Source organism: Lithobates pipiens, unplaced genomic scaffold, assembly GCF_037356315.1.
Source record: "Lithobates pipiens isolate NorthernLeopardFrog02 unplaced genomic scaffold, aLitPip1_a1.2 Scaffold_13, whole genome shotgun sequence".
NCBI classification, from domain to species: domain Eukaryota; kingdom Metazoa; phylum Chordata; class Amphibia; order Anura; family Ranidae; genus Lithobates; species Lithobates pipiens.
In genome coordinates this window covers 279,968,736-279,984,211 of record NW_027507718.1, presented here as the reverse complement: position 1 = coordinate 279,984,211, position 15,476 = coordinate 279,968,736, and the positions used below count along the sequence as shown (strand labels likewise).

Sequence of the window (15,476 nt, the reverse complement as noted above, 5' to 3'; positions counted from 1 at the left end):
CTTTAGTCTTTCGTGAAGGCTTGAAACATCTTAGATGCTGGGGTGAACTGACTGAAGCTGGGCATTGGGGGTGGTAATGAAGCAAGCCTGAGCAGGTCGAACAGTGAAGATTAGAGGAGGGATAGGTTATGTGGCTTCCCTGGATGCTGGGTATGGGCAATGAAGCTCTTGAACAGTAAATGCACTGCCTAAGCACTCTACTCCACACTTGACTCAAGCTCATCTGTTCTCCATCCCTTACAACAACAATTGATCATATCAAAGTTTTTTTCTCTGAAGTGAACATACTGATTTGATCAAAGATTGTATGGCTCAGAGCAGTGGGAAACAAAGTCTTACTTTGGAAGTTTGTGGTCAGGGTGTCCAAGCTGAGGTGTCCTCCCACACACCAATAGACAAACGGCCATCGAATAAAAGCAGCCGGCAACTTCATATCATCAAACGTATTTATTTTCAAGCCTTTACAGTGAGTACAGTCAGCAGCAGAGTGCTGTGAACAAGGATTATCACTGAAACTAGTCTGCTGCTGACTGTACTCACTGTGAAGGCTTGAAAATAAATACGCTTGATGGTATGGAGTTGCCGGCTGCTTTTATTTGCTGAAGTGAACATACCCCGTAATTAACTGCTGCACTTATTAGAAGGAAACAAAGACTACTCATAGACTATGACAGTGGTCAGTGATTGTATATCTTTGGGAAGTTTTTTGCAGGTTATCAGTTACAGAGGAGGTCTAGCACTAGAATTAATGCTCTTGCTCAGACGTTCGCAGTGATACCTCACATATGTGGTGTAAACACTGTTTACATACACAAGCACGACCTATGTATGCATTTGCTTCTGCATGCGAGTATGAGGGTATGAGCTTTTTTATCATTTATTTTATTTTTACACTGTCTTTTAAATGCTTTATTTTTTATCATTATTATTCCTTTCACAAGAAATTTAAAAATCCCTTAGGATAGAAATAAGGCATTATAGGTCCTCTTTATGCAGAGATCTGGGGGCTATAAGACTCCAGCTATCTCCTCTACCCTGGAAAGCATGAGATCAATAAAAAAAAAAAAAAGATCTTCGCTTTCTAGGGAAAAAAATTGCAGTGTTTACATCTTCCAGAATCGAAAGTGATGTTATGATGTCGCTTCTTGCCTCCCAGGGTCATAGAGATGGCCGGTGACCATCTGGTCATCGGCTCACTGCTGGATCAGATCTCTGGCTTCCCGATCGAATGGGAGAGTCCAGAGAGGCACCGGATGGCGGTGGGAGGAGTTTCCTCCTGCTGCCTGTAAAATCAATCCAATGGCTAATAAGCTGCTAGAATGGATTTTACATTGCAGGGAATCAACGGCTGGAAAAAACATAATGCAGTCTGCTTAACAGATTGAAGAGTTCAAAGCAGAGGGTGTGTTCTGTAGTGGATAGAGAGGAGGGGCAATCATATCACAGCATCAGACAGTTTTCTCCCACCCTTGTTCCCTTCAGGGTTTTCAGGTTTTATGTTGTTAGCCTGCCATTCCTTTTCTTGTCATAGCAACAGGCAGGGGAGTTTATTGGGTCTTTGAAGGAGGTGCTGGTTAAATAACTGTGGAAAATTGTGGGTTAGGCACATCTAACCCCCGCTAGTGGCCGAAAAAGGGTTAAAACCGCCCGCAAATCGCCGCTGCATCGGCGCTTTGCCGGAGGTATAGCCTCACTGCCCCATTGATTTCAATGGGTAGGAGCCGTTTAGGAGCGGTGATGCAAACAAGATGCTGTTAGCAGGACTTTTTTTACTGTCCTGCTAGCACACCGCTCCAGTGTGAAAGCCCTCCGGCTTTCACACTGGAGTGAAAGGAGCCGCTTTTTTCAGGTGCTATTTTTAGCGCTTTAGCACCTGAAAAAAACGCCTCTGTGTGAAAGGGGCCTAAGTATTATGCGTTTATCTGTAAATGCCGAAAATTCAGTAAAGAGTATCATCTTAGAACCATACATGGTGAAGTCTAAAGCAGTGAAATGATAGGTGTTGTAAGTTGCACTCATCCATATTAGTAAAACAATTTCCATTCATATAATTTCTTTTACGAGAATGCTATTACCTGGATCATCGTTTTCTTCAATCTCATCTGCACTCAGCCCTTTTTCAACATCAAAATGGTAGAATATGTTGTTTTCATGATGTGGAACTGTAAACATGCAAAGTAAAAAGCATATGGCATTCAGTGAAATGTGATTATATTCCACACATCTGCAATTTATTTTTAACTTGTATTTCTCATAGTATAGTTAAGCATAGTAAATCTTTTGTTGGTCTCCCAGATTCTTGTTCTGCAAATAAGTAATTTTTCTTTTTTACTGATGTGTGCTGATGAGGATGCACTGATGGTTACTGATGAGGCTGCACTGATAATCAGGGCACTTATCAGTGTAAAATGTCCCCAGTCATTTGTTTACATGTGATCAGTGTGATTGGACACAGCTGATCACATGATAAAGAGCTAACGTCACTGGCTCTTTAGGTGATGCGCTATATGCAAGGGACACAGCTGACCACCGATTGCCGCGATGTGTGCCTCTGGGGGTACGCATGCATGGCAAGAATGGGAAGACATCATGACGTCTCCCCAGAACAAGAGCGGCCCGCCCAGCCTTCGTTGTGAAATAGGCCAGGTGGGAACCAGTTACGGCTTCTTCACAGTAAGCCCTTGTACACACGGTCGGAGAATCCGTCGGAATGTGTCCTATCGGACCGTGTTGTCGGATAATCCGACTGTGTGTGGTATGCATCGGACTGATTCTGTCAGAATATCCGTCGGACCCAATTTTCCAACATGTTGGAAATATTTCCCGACCAACTGGGCTGATCGAACATACTCCGATCATGTGTAGAGAATTTTGATCGGACCAAGTGCCACGCATGCTCAGATCAAATTCCTACATCAAAGCTATTGGCTACTAGCCTGAATGTAGTCCCATCGTAACGAAATTACGTCATCACGTTCTGAAAGATCGGATTTTTTTGCCAACTTTGTCCGACCGTGTGTATGCAACAGTTTCGGACAAGATCCGATGGACAAAATCCGACGGGCAAAATCTGACGGATTTGGTTGTGGAAATCTCCGACCGTGTGTACAGGGGCTAAGAGCTGTGAAAATGTGGAATATACCCAAGAACTAATTCTGGCCAGCATAGTAGATACACTAAATACTGGATACCAACATTTATGAGTAATAACACTGGACATAGTTATTTTGTCTTTTGGGGTCATTTATTTTTCCCCCACTGGCGCAAATTAGACCATGCTTTATAAGGATTATTTTTCCTTCCTCTGGATCAACTGTGCGTGTAGGATTCTGTATATGAAGGTTTTTCAATGAATTTTTTTCTGTTGGTTGACCTATAGGGACTTGTGTCTTTTTCAACCTAACTATGTAAATTATAGTACAGACATTTTGTAAGATATATTGTACATGGCCACAAGTTGAAATAGAAAAGTTAATATTAGACCATTATATTAGGCCATACTTAACTGAAAAAATAAATTTTACACTTTGTTAAGTATGTTACCTTAGTTAAACTATTTTTTTTTCTAAAGCCCCATACACACTATCAGTTTTTCTGCTGAGTTTTTCCTTCAGGTTTACCAAAACCATGTAGTGCAAGGGCCTGTCTGATTTCATACACATTGAAACTCCTAATGTTTGACCTCATATTATATGGTTTTGGTAAATCTGAAGGAAAAACTCAGCAGAAAAACTGATAGTGTGTATGGGGCTTTACTTGTAGAGTTTTAGGCCACTCATTCTATGTTTGCATTAAAGTACATATATACACTAGAAGGCAGCTGTCAAACAAACATACAGTACATATTATTATTACTATTATATAGCATTGGCAATTTATGTAGTGCTTTACATATTGTACATTCACAGCAGTCCCTGCCCTCAAGGAGCTTACAATCTAAGGGTCCCTAACTCACATTCATACATACACATGTACCAGGGCCAATTTAGATGGGAACAAATTAACTTCCCAGCATGTCGGAGTGTGGAGGAAAAACAGAGTACCCATAGGAAATCCATGCAGGTAGAGTGAGAACATGCAAACTCCATGCAGGCAGTGTCATGGTTGGGATTCTTATCGATGACCCTAGTGCTGCTAGGTGCAACTGCTAACCACTCATATTGTACATTTGTGTTTATGGCCAGTACAAATGAGCACTGCAAAAGCTTGTCTGTGACAGGTAAACATGAGTGATTGACCAGAAAAATCTATCCTGGCTAATCAATTCTTCCTCTTAACAGGCTTAGCCATTATGTGTTAAGTAGATCCTACAGACAAATGAAAGTTCCCTGTATTGACCATAAATGGCTGGCGATGGTCAATATTCCGGAATGTTTGAAGGTACCTTAAGGTTTAGGTATTAAGCATCCAAACGTGTTTAATATATTTGCATATTAATTATTATGTATAATAATAATTATTTTATGTGATAATGCTTGGCAAAAAACAAATATATGATGATGATGCTATGCGCAGCATTTGGGTAAAATAGTCAAGTCTCTATAAAGAGGCATTGACAGTCATATACATTCCTTTTAGAGTGCATGTACAACATGCTGAACAATAAAAATGAAAAGATAACCCCTATTCAGAAAATGTGTTCCCTTTATGCAGCTGTAAACTGAACCACTGCTACCAGAGCTCATTTATTTTCTCTGCACTACTTCTTTTGAATTAGAATAAAAACAGAGAGAATTCCAAGACAGGTCAGGAAAGCAGTCACGCTCTGTAGTCTCAATAATATACTGTAAGTAATAGCAGAGATTTTCTCACTGGAGGGAGGTTTGGATGACAATAGTTATGAAACAACAGCATGGAACCTGAGATAGTTCATTACAGTTGTTGTCACAGTCCTATAAGTCGGTAAACTATCTAAACAATTTCTACTGTGGGCTGTGACAATAAATCCATGCTACCTAATCTAGGCCCTCTTTTTTCTCCACCCATAGAACTAATCCAGCTTGAGAAGACTTCATTTTACTGACACTGGGTGCTTAAGAAAGAATGTCAAAGTCGGACATTCTAGACGTGCTCCATTTAATCTGGGAGGTCTGTGTGTGAGCACCATACTGTAGTTTTCAGCTTGCAGGTGCACCAACTGACAAACTTTCAAGACAAACATGTGGGATTCCCACAATAAGTCTTCACACAAATCCCCATCACATAGTTTTCTATGGAAAAACTGCAATTAATCTTACCAAGGGAATGTAGTCTGTTACATAATGCATTTAAGAATGTCATGGTACTTTGCACCTCCTGTGCGTTCCTGCAGGTGATAAGGTGATAGGTTTTCTTAAACAAATGTAAGAGAATTCCCACAGTAGAATCAAAGGATCACTGATGGCGCCTTTGACAAAGGGATGTGTGTAACAACCACAGTCTAAACCAGGCAAAACACTAGGTAGATTCTCCTTAGATCTAATCTGTTACATCAGCAAATTTTACCATTAAAAATGTAGTAAGAGATCCTGCCTTAATAGATACAAACTGAATGGAGTCTTTGTGCAGGCCCTTACACTTTGATGATCAACTCCAACGAAGGTCTAACTCGTTTTTAGCCACCTTAAAAGAGCCTCTGTCACTACATATCCACAGAAAAGTGACAACGTTTCCCACACTTCAACCCACTTAGGGCTCTTTCACACTACCGCTCGCTTCAGGTCTGCCAGTCAGTTTTTCAGGCGGACCTGAACAGATGCTCCATAGACCTCTATGAAGTGTCACCGCTGACATCCGACCCGCTCTGACCCGAAAAAGTGTGACGAAGGAAAAACCTACTTTTCCATCTGTCATCGGATTGGGTGATGACAGACACTGCGGTCCGTCGTCATTCGATCCCCCATAGGGGAGAGCGGTGCTCTGACAGGTCCGTCCCTGCGCAGTGTGCAGAGACAGACCTGTCCTCTGCCTGCTCAGCGGGGATCGACGGAGCGATCCCCACTGAGCAAGCGGATATCCACGGGGTGGATCATCACTGATCCGCCCCGTGTGAAAGAGCCCTTATACTCACTTCTCCTGTGCTACCCCCACCATTCTGTTCTCTGTAGAAACAACCGGTGTTTCTGGGTATGGATGAGTATGGGTCCTAACCTAACCTATTATTTTACTTACATATAATGGGTTTAGTAGTATCCCCCACATTGAGAATGTGAGAATTATTTTCAAACACCTTAGACCAATTTTTACTGTAGCATGACTTAATCACACATACAATATCTCACAAAAGTGAGCACGCCCCTCACATTTTTGTAAATATTTTATTCTTTATCTTTTCATGTGAAAACACTGAAGAAATTACACTTTACTACAATGTAAAGTAGTGAGTGTACAGCTTGTATAACGCTTTAAATTTGCTGTCCCCTCAAAATAACTCACAGCCATTAATGTCTAAACCGCTGGAAACAAAAGTGAATACACCCCAGACTAATGACCTGTACACACGGTCAGTCATTCTGACCACAAAATCTGTTTGAAACTGTTGATCGAAACTGTTGTTGCATTGCACTTAAGGACCAGAAGGATTTGCCCCCTTAATGACCAGGCCATTTATACAGAAGTATAGACTCCAGAGAGAGATATATCCAATGTACAAATCATTAGTAAGGCCCCATCTGGAATATGCAGTTCCATTTTGGGCACCAGTTCACAAAAAGGATACCGGGGAACTGGAGAAAGTCCAGAAAAGGGCAACCAAACTGATAGGAGGCATGGAGGAGCTCAGGTATGAGGAAGGATTAGAGGAACTGAATTTATTCTCTCTTGAGAAGAGGAGGTTAAAGGGAGATATGATCAACATGTATAAATACATAAGTGGTCCATATAGTGAACTTGGTGTTGAGTTATTCACTTTAAGGTCATCAAAGAGGACAAAGGGCCATGCTTTACATCTAGAGGAAAAGAGATTTAAACTCCAAACATGGAAAGGTTTATTCACAGTAAAATCTGTAAAAATGTGGAATAGACTCCCTCAAGAGCTGGTTCTGGCCAGCTTAGTAAATTGCTTTAAAAAAGGCCTGGATTATTTCCTAAATGTACATAATATAACTGCATACTAACATTTATAGGGAAAGTTGATTCATGGAATATCAGATTGCCTCTCAGGGGATCAGGAAGGATTTTTTTCCCCTGCTGGAGCAAATTGGATTATGCTTTTCTGGGGTTTCTGCCTTCCTCTAGATCAAATGTGGGTATACGATTGTGTATATGGGAATATATGATTTGTTCCCCCTTTTATTGGTTGAACTAGATGGACTTGTGTCTTTTTTCAACCCGACTAACTATGTAACTATATAAAATACATATTTCTCTTAAAGCATTAGTAAAATTTTAAAAGAAAAGAAAAAGTCTCCCTGCAAGGCAAGGGGATAATGTGCTAGTATGCACCACATACTAGCACATTATGAAAGACTTGCCTTGAAATTAAGGTGCCAAATTGGTGCACGGCCAAGAACCATAGTACAACGTGTAGCTTGTACACTGACACATGGATCGTCACTTGGATGGCTTAAATTGATCCTTCAGACAATCAATTGGCAGCATTGAGGATATCAATAAATGGTGCTCAATCTGTAGTCAGTCAATTAGGGCAAGCAAATAGAGCATGACCACGTCCCATAAAATAAAAAATGCGGTAATAAATGAATCAATTCATATGCAAAGTCCACTTGATACAGGCATGGAAAGGGTGCTTAGATCAGTAAATGTCTGACCGATTTCGCTGCTAAAACTGGCTGCGTCAGAGGTGGAGTTTTGAGTCTAAGCAAGGTTCTTTTAGGCCTATTTTTAGTATTTAGATGGTTTAACACCGGTGACTCCTCCCTACTGTATTTTTCCTAAATAATATGTATATATGATATTTTGAGGTTGTATTCAAATTATTTTTAATAACCCCACAGGACCTAAAGATTACAGCTGCAAATTTCAAATATTACAGCTGACACCCGCACAAGGGACACTTCGGACTAAATGTATGTACTGTAACATCCTTCCTGCTGATTTCTTTCCAATTTTCTTGCACAAAAGTTTTTGTACAACTAAGTGAAGCAATCAGGTTTTTAAAAACTTGTTCTGTTTGCTTAAATTTTTTTGTTTTTAGATCTTCATCATATATATATATAAAAAATTCTCAGATCTATCAAGTTCTATTTCTGCAATGGTCCACTATAGGCAACAGAAAATGGGCATATGTACATTCAATTGCTAGCTTTAAATAGACTTTTAAAAGACTGATGCATACAGACAACATGACAACCAGCAACATGTGAACATTGCCCATCAGGTGCTCAGCCTATAAACGGAGAACGAGATAAATAATGAAGACTATTTACAAAGTTTATTTTCTCATTACCTTGCTTAACTCTATCAATGTATCAATGGTGTGGAAACGACATGATGTTTTGAGACATGTGAACAAAGATAGATTTAACTTTCGCTAATATGCTGACATAAAAAATTGCCTTGCTAACAAAGAAATCAATTTTCCCATACTGGCATCCAGATTCCAAACAAATTGATTTAAATCAGCCTTGAATCTACAACAGTTTAACTAAGAGATAAACTATGGCCTTGAATACAAATGTGAATTTTGAGATGGTTCACATTTTTCCCATATAGCTGTACTTTATGCTGCAAAACCTGTAAGAAGAATTAGCACAACCTTTCTTCTTTTCTGTGATCATACTGATATCTATCCATGTCTTTATACACAATTATCTACCTGTTTTTATGCGTTGACTTTTTTGCATACATTCTTTGGCAGAAAAAGTAAGGTTCTGCATTAGTATAGGCCTCTAGCAGAATCATACGTATGTTTGCAATGGCATCTTCCTGGAATGCTTTTTGGATTCAGAAAGACTTATAATCTTTAGTGCTGATATTTCTAAAGTTAAAGAGGTATTAATCCTAAAAGAAAACTGCTCTTTACATTAGATACATACCTGCATCATCTTTAAAAAGGCTGCGAATGTGGCCAAACCATAAGTCCTTCTGACAGGCAAAACTTATTGTTTGAAAGTTTGTCCAATCCTTCCTGCCCCCTGCACATTTCTTTTGGCCGTTAAAGCAGTCTGTTATAGTGATGGGACTATAGGTAAAATGGGGTGAGCTAGTGAACAAATAGAAATCCTGTGAGAAAGGTATTTACCTATCCTGGGTGTAATCCTTGACTCTGACCTCTCCTTCAGCCCCCATATCCAATCACTGGCTAAATCCTGCCGCCTTCACCTCCGCAACATCTCCAGAATTTGACTCTTCCTGACAAATGACACCACAAAGCAACTCAATCACTCCTTGATTATTTCCCGCCTTGACTACTGCAACTCTCTAATGGCCTACCCTTACACAAGCTATCCCCCTTTCAGCCTATTATGAATTCTGCTGCTAGACTAATACACCTCACTAATCAATCTGCGACTGCTGCTCCTCTCTGCCAATCCCTTCACTGGTTTCCCCTACCCCACCATATAAAATTCAAAATGTTAACCATAACATACAAGCCCATTCACAACAATCGCCCCCATCTACAGCACCAACCTCCTCCCATGCTTGTCTTCAAGACTTCCCCATAGCTTCTCCCACCCTCTGGAACTCCCTGCCCCAGTATATCCGATCAGCCCCTACCCTGTCCACCTTTAGGAGATCCCTGAAAACTAATTTATTCAGGGAAGCCTATCCCACACCCACCTAACTGTCCCCGAGCCACCCCCATCAAATCATTCTCTGCAGCTATTACCTTTTGTACCACCCCCTCCATTTAGAATGTAAGCTCTACGAGCAGGGCCCTTCCGTACCTTTTGTATTGAACTGTACTGTAATTGTGTTGTCCCCTATACATTGTAAAGTGCTGAGTAAACTGTTGGCACTATATAAATCATGTAGAATAATAATAATAATAATAATATTTTTTCCAACAAAAGGTACACATTTTCTAGTTTAAAGTGGTTGTAAACCCTTACAACACACTTGGACCTACAGGTAAGCCTTAATCTAGGCTTACCTGTAGGTCAAAGAAATATCTCCTAAACCTACACGGTTTAGGAGATATTTGGCGAAAGACAGGCACCACTGTCTGCGGCGCGCAGGCGCACTGAGCGCGGCACCGTCAACGGCGAATAGGCGGCGCGTGTCGGCTCCCGTGCGCATGCGGGGAGTGACGTCATCGCGGCTTCGCCGAATGACAGCGGCGGAGCAGCGAGACCCACCGAGAAGATGGATGCGCCGGACTACAGGGGACAGCGGTGACATCGCTGGCTCCTGTGTCAGGTAAGTGACACATAATGGACTACTATGTGATGCATAGTAGTCCATTATGCTTTACCTTTGCAGGGAATGAAAGAGGAAGTAAACTCATCAGGGTTTACTTCCTCTTTAAAACCTACAGCTTGTATTAAAGTGGAAATAATCCTTTCTATCGTTTCCAGCCAAGGAAGCTGCCATCTTTGCCTCTGTTTAATCTTCAACTGCCATGATGCTGCACATGTGATAAGTTATGACACCAGCCATTGGATGGTTTGACAGTTTGGCTGAGAGTACAACCAATGTGAAAGTTAGCATTCCCGGCATGTAACTGTGTTTTGTTAAACTGATGGGTTTAAAAAAAGCTGGTTGGTTATGTAACAAAGTGGCTTCTCGTAAATAAATGAGGCTGTGGGGTAATTGGGATAAAATAGGGTGCCAGGGTGACTAAGGATTGTTTTACCAGTTCATTATTGCTACTTCTTAACTCTTTCCCTGCCAGGCCCTGTGCTCCATTTTGTACACTCAGGTGGCCAGACTATTTTTGCAATTTTTCCTTTGCTTTTTTATTTTTCACTTATAACTTTCAGTATTTGTGAAAGACCACTCAAATCATATATTTTTTGAAAGCACATGAACAGTAGAATAAAAATAAGGTGCTACCGATTTTTTAGATTCCGCTGTATTTTTGCGCAAATGTTTATCAAACTTACCGTATATATTTGCAAAAAAATACACTAAAACCATTATTAGCAGATAAAAAAACACAGCTAATTTAACAAAACTCCTGCTAAATCCCTACTAAATATAAAAGCCTAACCTGCATGAAGTTAATAAACAAAAAGTAACAATTTTTACATTGTGCCTTTTTGCAAAATGGTGAAAATCAAACGTACTCAAAAATGAAAATATCCAAATTTCTCAAAAAATCTGAAGGTTTTCATTTTTGCCTTCAGAATTTCTAAAAGCATATGACCTCTAGAATAAAAAAGAAGGTACTACTGATTTTTTAGACCCCATGGTATTTGTGCAAATGTTTATCAAAAAAGACACTAAAACCATTATTAGCAAATAAAAACACAGCTAATTTTACAAAATCCCTGCTAAATCCCTAATTAATATACAAGCTTAACCTGTATGGAGTTAATAAATAACAAATATTTGTAAATTTTAAATTGTGCCTTTTTGCAAAATGGTGAAAATCAAACGTACCCCAAAATTTCCCTAAAAATCTGGAGGTTTTAATTTTTCACGTACAGCTTTCAGAATTTGAAAAAAACCTCAAACTAGAAATTTTCTAAAAGCACATGACCTGTAGAATAAAAAAAAAGTCCTACTAATTTTTTGGTCCCCGCAAAAATTTCCGCAAAGGTTCATCATATCGCTATTTTCACAAAAAATACACTAAATCATTAATATTGCACATAAACACAACGTAACTTACAAAATTCCTGCTAGATTAGTACTAAAGCATTCTTCACGTGTGGCATACTAAAGTGTATGTCCATATGGGGCAATGCCTACCCTTACAGGGATGCACAGGTGTTTCATGCATCCCGGTACAGGCAGTCCCATTTATATCAATTGGGAAGAAACAGCTGCATAGGCATAGGTGCTGTTCCCAATCTGACATTTGTGTGGGTACAGGACCTCAAACACAGACAGTGCAAGCTCAGGGACATGCCTGTGGACCTACATGGAATAAAATTGGGAACAAAGGCTCTGTTTATGCAGGTGCTACATCCCAAATGGCACCAAAGGCACTGCCTGCACACATATGTATAGAACACCTGTGCATCCTTGTAAAGGTACACTGTGTATGCCCTGTGTGAACAAGGCCTTAGGCCCCTTTTCACACAAGCACACCGATCAGAGCCTGATGTAAATGGACATGTGTCCGTTTACACCAGCCTACATCTGATGCAGCCCGCTAAAACAGACGGATGGGGATTACATCCCCCATCCATCTAGCAGATCAGATTGGATAGTATCCGATGGAACTGGGCAGGCTGTCCGTTTCCAGCCAACCATCCCATAGATAATAGCAAGCTGTGTCCGTGTCCGCTCTGCATCAGAGCAGCGGGCACGGACCTGTCATTTGCCTGCTCAGCAGGGGTCAGCAGACAGATCCCCCACTGAGCAGGCGGATCTGCTTGACAGAGTCTGCTCCATGTGAAAGGGGTCTTACCAGGAGCAGACGGTCCATTAAAGGCCCTGCCCCCCCCCTTGCATGGCGCCAGACCCATTCTTTTATTTGTCAAGCCACAAGATAAAAGCCGGAGGCTCTAATTGGCTTGAAAAAGGTTGGGCTAGGGGGGGCAGAGCATTGCACCCCGAACCCACTCACTTGTGACAGCCCCCGAAGCCCCTACTTCACCCGTACCGCTACCCCCCCCTGCGATCTGCATCCTTACAGATCATAGGAGATCTGTGCAGGGATAAGCTGCAGGTGGAGGAAGGGAAAGGGGAGATCCTGCTTGGAGTGACCATGGTTCAGGGGTGCGGGGGCATTTAGGGGGGTGATCTGACTGGGAGGGACACATCTGGACTCCCCCAAAGCCCCATGCAGCACCTGAAGCCGGCAAGAGTGGAAGAGGAGGGATACCGTCTATTTTAGATGGAAGGGTTCAGCGGGGGTGGAGAGGCAGGGGGCAGGGAAGTGGCGGCATGGGTGGGGGGACGGTCACAATATCGGTTAATAACTCTGATCAGCAGGTTGTAATCTGCTGATCAGCATTATAGAATTGTTCAGCAGTCTGCTAAACAATTCTCATATAATCTTATGGTCATCAAAGTGACAATAAGCTTATAGGAGAGGTAGAAAGAAGGTCTGTATGGACTTGGCCACCTGCGGGCATGTCTGTAAGTCCGTACGGCATACGAACTTGGCAGTGAAAGGGTTAAAAAGGTATGTAGACAAAAGTAAAACAATAACATGTTTCACTGAAATAAAGCACAATCACTTTTCAGACATTTTATTTAAAATACTTGTGTCCGTAGAGTGTTCTTTATGTAAACTTTCATGTCACAGATAGAGTACAATGTGCCAGTGGAATACAGACAAAAATCCCAAGACTTGTTATGGCTGCTTGAAAAGCTGGCTGAGAGACTTGGGAAGACAAAGTGCTAACCATGTGTGGGCAAAATCTGCTTCCAAAAATTATTTCAGTTGTATTCTTAACGCATTCTAATTTTAGAGCTGGATCTGTCTTCTAAACACAAAGTTCAGAGCCTTTCTCTGTAGTAGAGTCAAAGTCAGAGACATATGCCTTTCTGCAAAAAAAATAGCAGTAGTACTTCAAAAGGAGCACAAAAAGCTAAAACTGAATGTCCTGCAGGTGAAATGTAATATTATCATGGTCCAGCCAGGAAGAGAAGGAGACTCTGTACAGCCGTTGGAAGTGTCCAATTTATCTTTTTAGAAGAAATCTTATTCAAAGAGGATTATCCTCAGATAATTAAGAATATATTTAACGGACACAGTTTACTGATCCTTCCTGAAATGTAGTAAAGTCAGAGCTAAATGAAAGTACATCTGTCATTGGGTAAAAGCTGCTAAACTGCCAACAAGATTAAAATCTTAGCTGAAACCTGGGGTGCACTAAAATGCAAATTCTTCCACTATCTGGCAATGTTAGAAGCTTGCCCAGATTTTCCACTTCCTACATTCTTATTGGCTAGTGAAGCCACCTATGACATTGACAGGGCAGACCAATAGAATGGTGTGGGAAGTGGGAAGGGGCAGGCCAGCATTCTGCATTGCTATGAACTGTTGGAAATTTTATATCAGGGTGTCCTAATATGAAACTGCCTTGTGCTCTAGGGCTTTGCCTGTTCTCTATAAAGGTTATAGTCTCTAGCTCTAAGCTCTAATCTATATTTTCTAGTGATATAACAAATTCAGGCAATATTGGCAGCAACTGAGTAATGCGACAATCAAGAAGAAACAATAGCCGAATGCAGAGTAGGTCCAGTAGCACCTACACAGGAAGATGGGCAAACTTAACTGATATTATTAGTCATGGAAGTGTCCACATGTAGACAAAAGTACTATGGGCTGTTCACACACACAAACACTATAGGATTTGCCGACAAAAAATGTTCGATTTGAGCTTGTCGGAAATTCCGACCGTGTGTATGCTCCATCGGACATTTGCTGTCAGCATTTCCAATAACTGTTAGCGAATTCGGTTCTCAAATTTTCCGACAACAAGACTTGTTGTCTGAAATTCCGAGCGTGTGTACACAATTCCGACGCACAAAAGCCCACGCATGCTCGGAATCAAGCAGAAGAGCCACACTGGATACTGAACTTCATTTTTCTCGGCTCGTCGTATGTGTTGTATGTCACAGCGTTCTTGACGTTCGGAATTTCCGACAACATTTGTGACCGTGTGTATGCAAGACAAGTTTGAGCCAACATCCATCGGAAAAAAATACACGGTTTTGTTGTCGGAATTTCCGAACGTATGTACATAGCATCAGAGTCTTACTACAGTATAAGTGTGGTATCCTTGGATGCATGGCAAAATGCAATTTCAAGCCTGGCCAAAGACAGCTAGGAGGGGGAGGAGTCTCAAACCCCACGTTTGTCTGTATAGATGGAGTGTTATCTGTTGCCTTTTGCACATTACTCTGCTCTAGGCACAGTAAAACAAGGGACATCTTTGAAGTTAGTGTACCTGTAATACTTCCAGAACGATAACCGTTTGGCTTTATCAACTGCCTGTTTACTCTAAGCCACCATGGACAACAGCTGATACCCACATCAACAACCCTCTACCTGGAGCCGGAGAAGCTTTATGCTAGAATAGCATTCTAGTCTGTTTTGCATTCCTTAACAAACCCATTTTCAGGTGTGTCACATCAGAATGGTCTGACAACAGACTGTAATAAACAATATATAAGTTAGCAAAAATTCAGCACACTGGAAATAGAAAATGGCACTCATACAATGATCTCAAAGTGGTAACTTATTTTAATAGAAGAATAATAACCAAACTGTAATCTTTTACGCCTTTCATCAAATACAATGCTTATCTAGAATCTGCAACCTTACGCCTTTCACACTTTATATGTTTATGCTTGAAGTATATTATACAGGGGAACCACACTGATATTGACTGCACTACTAAGAGGACTAGGATTTTTTAGAGCTCAAATACATACACATAGCCATAGCAACATTCAGAGAGAGATTCCAA

At 41.0% G+C, this 15,476-nt stretch overlaps 1 protein-coding gene across 3 annotated transcripts in view; it reads right to left on the bottom strand.

Moving 5' to 3' along the window:
* The window catches only part of NPNT (nephronectin), a 148,222-nt gene that overhangs the window by 14,913 nt on the left and 117,833 nt on the right, over positions 1-15,476 (bottom strand). For all 3 annotated transcript variants that reach the window (XM_077476670.1, XM_077476673.1, XM_077476671.1), the window contains one exon: positions 2,076-2,162. In XM_077476670.1, coding sequence (XP_077332796.1) covers positions 2,076-2,162 — 87 coding nt within the window. The remainder of the gene's footprint in view (positions 1-2,075; positions 2,163-15,476) is intronic.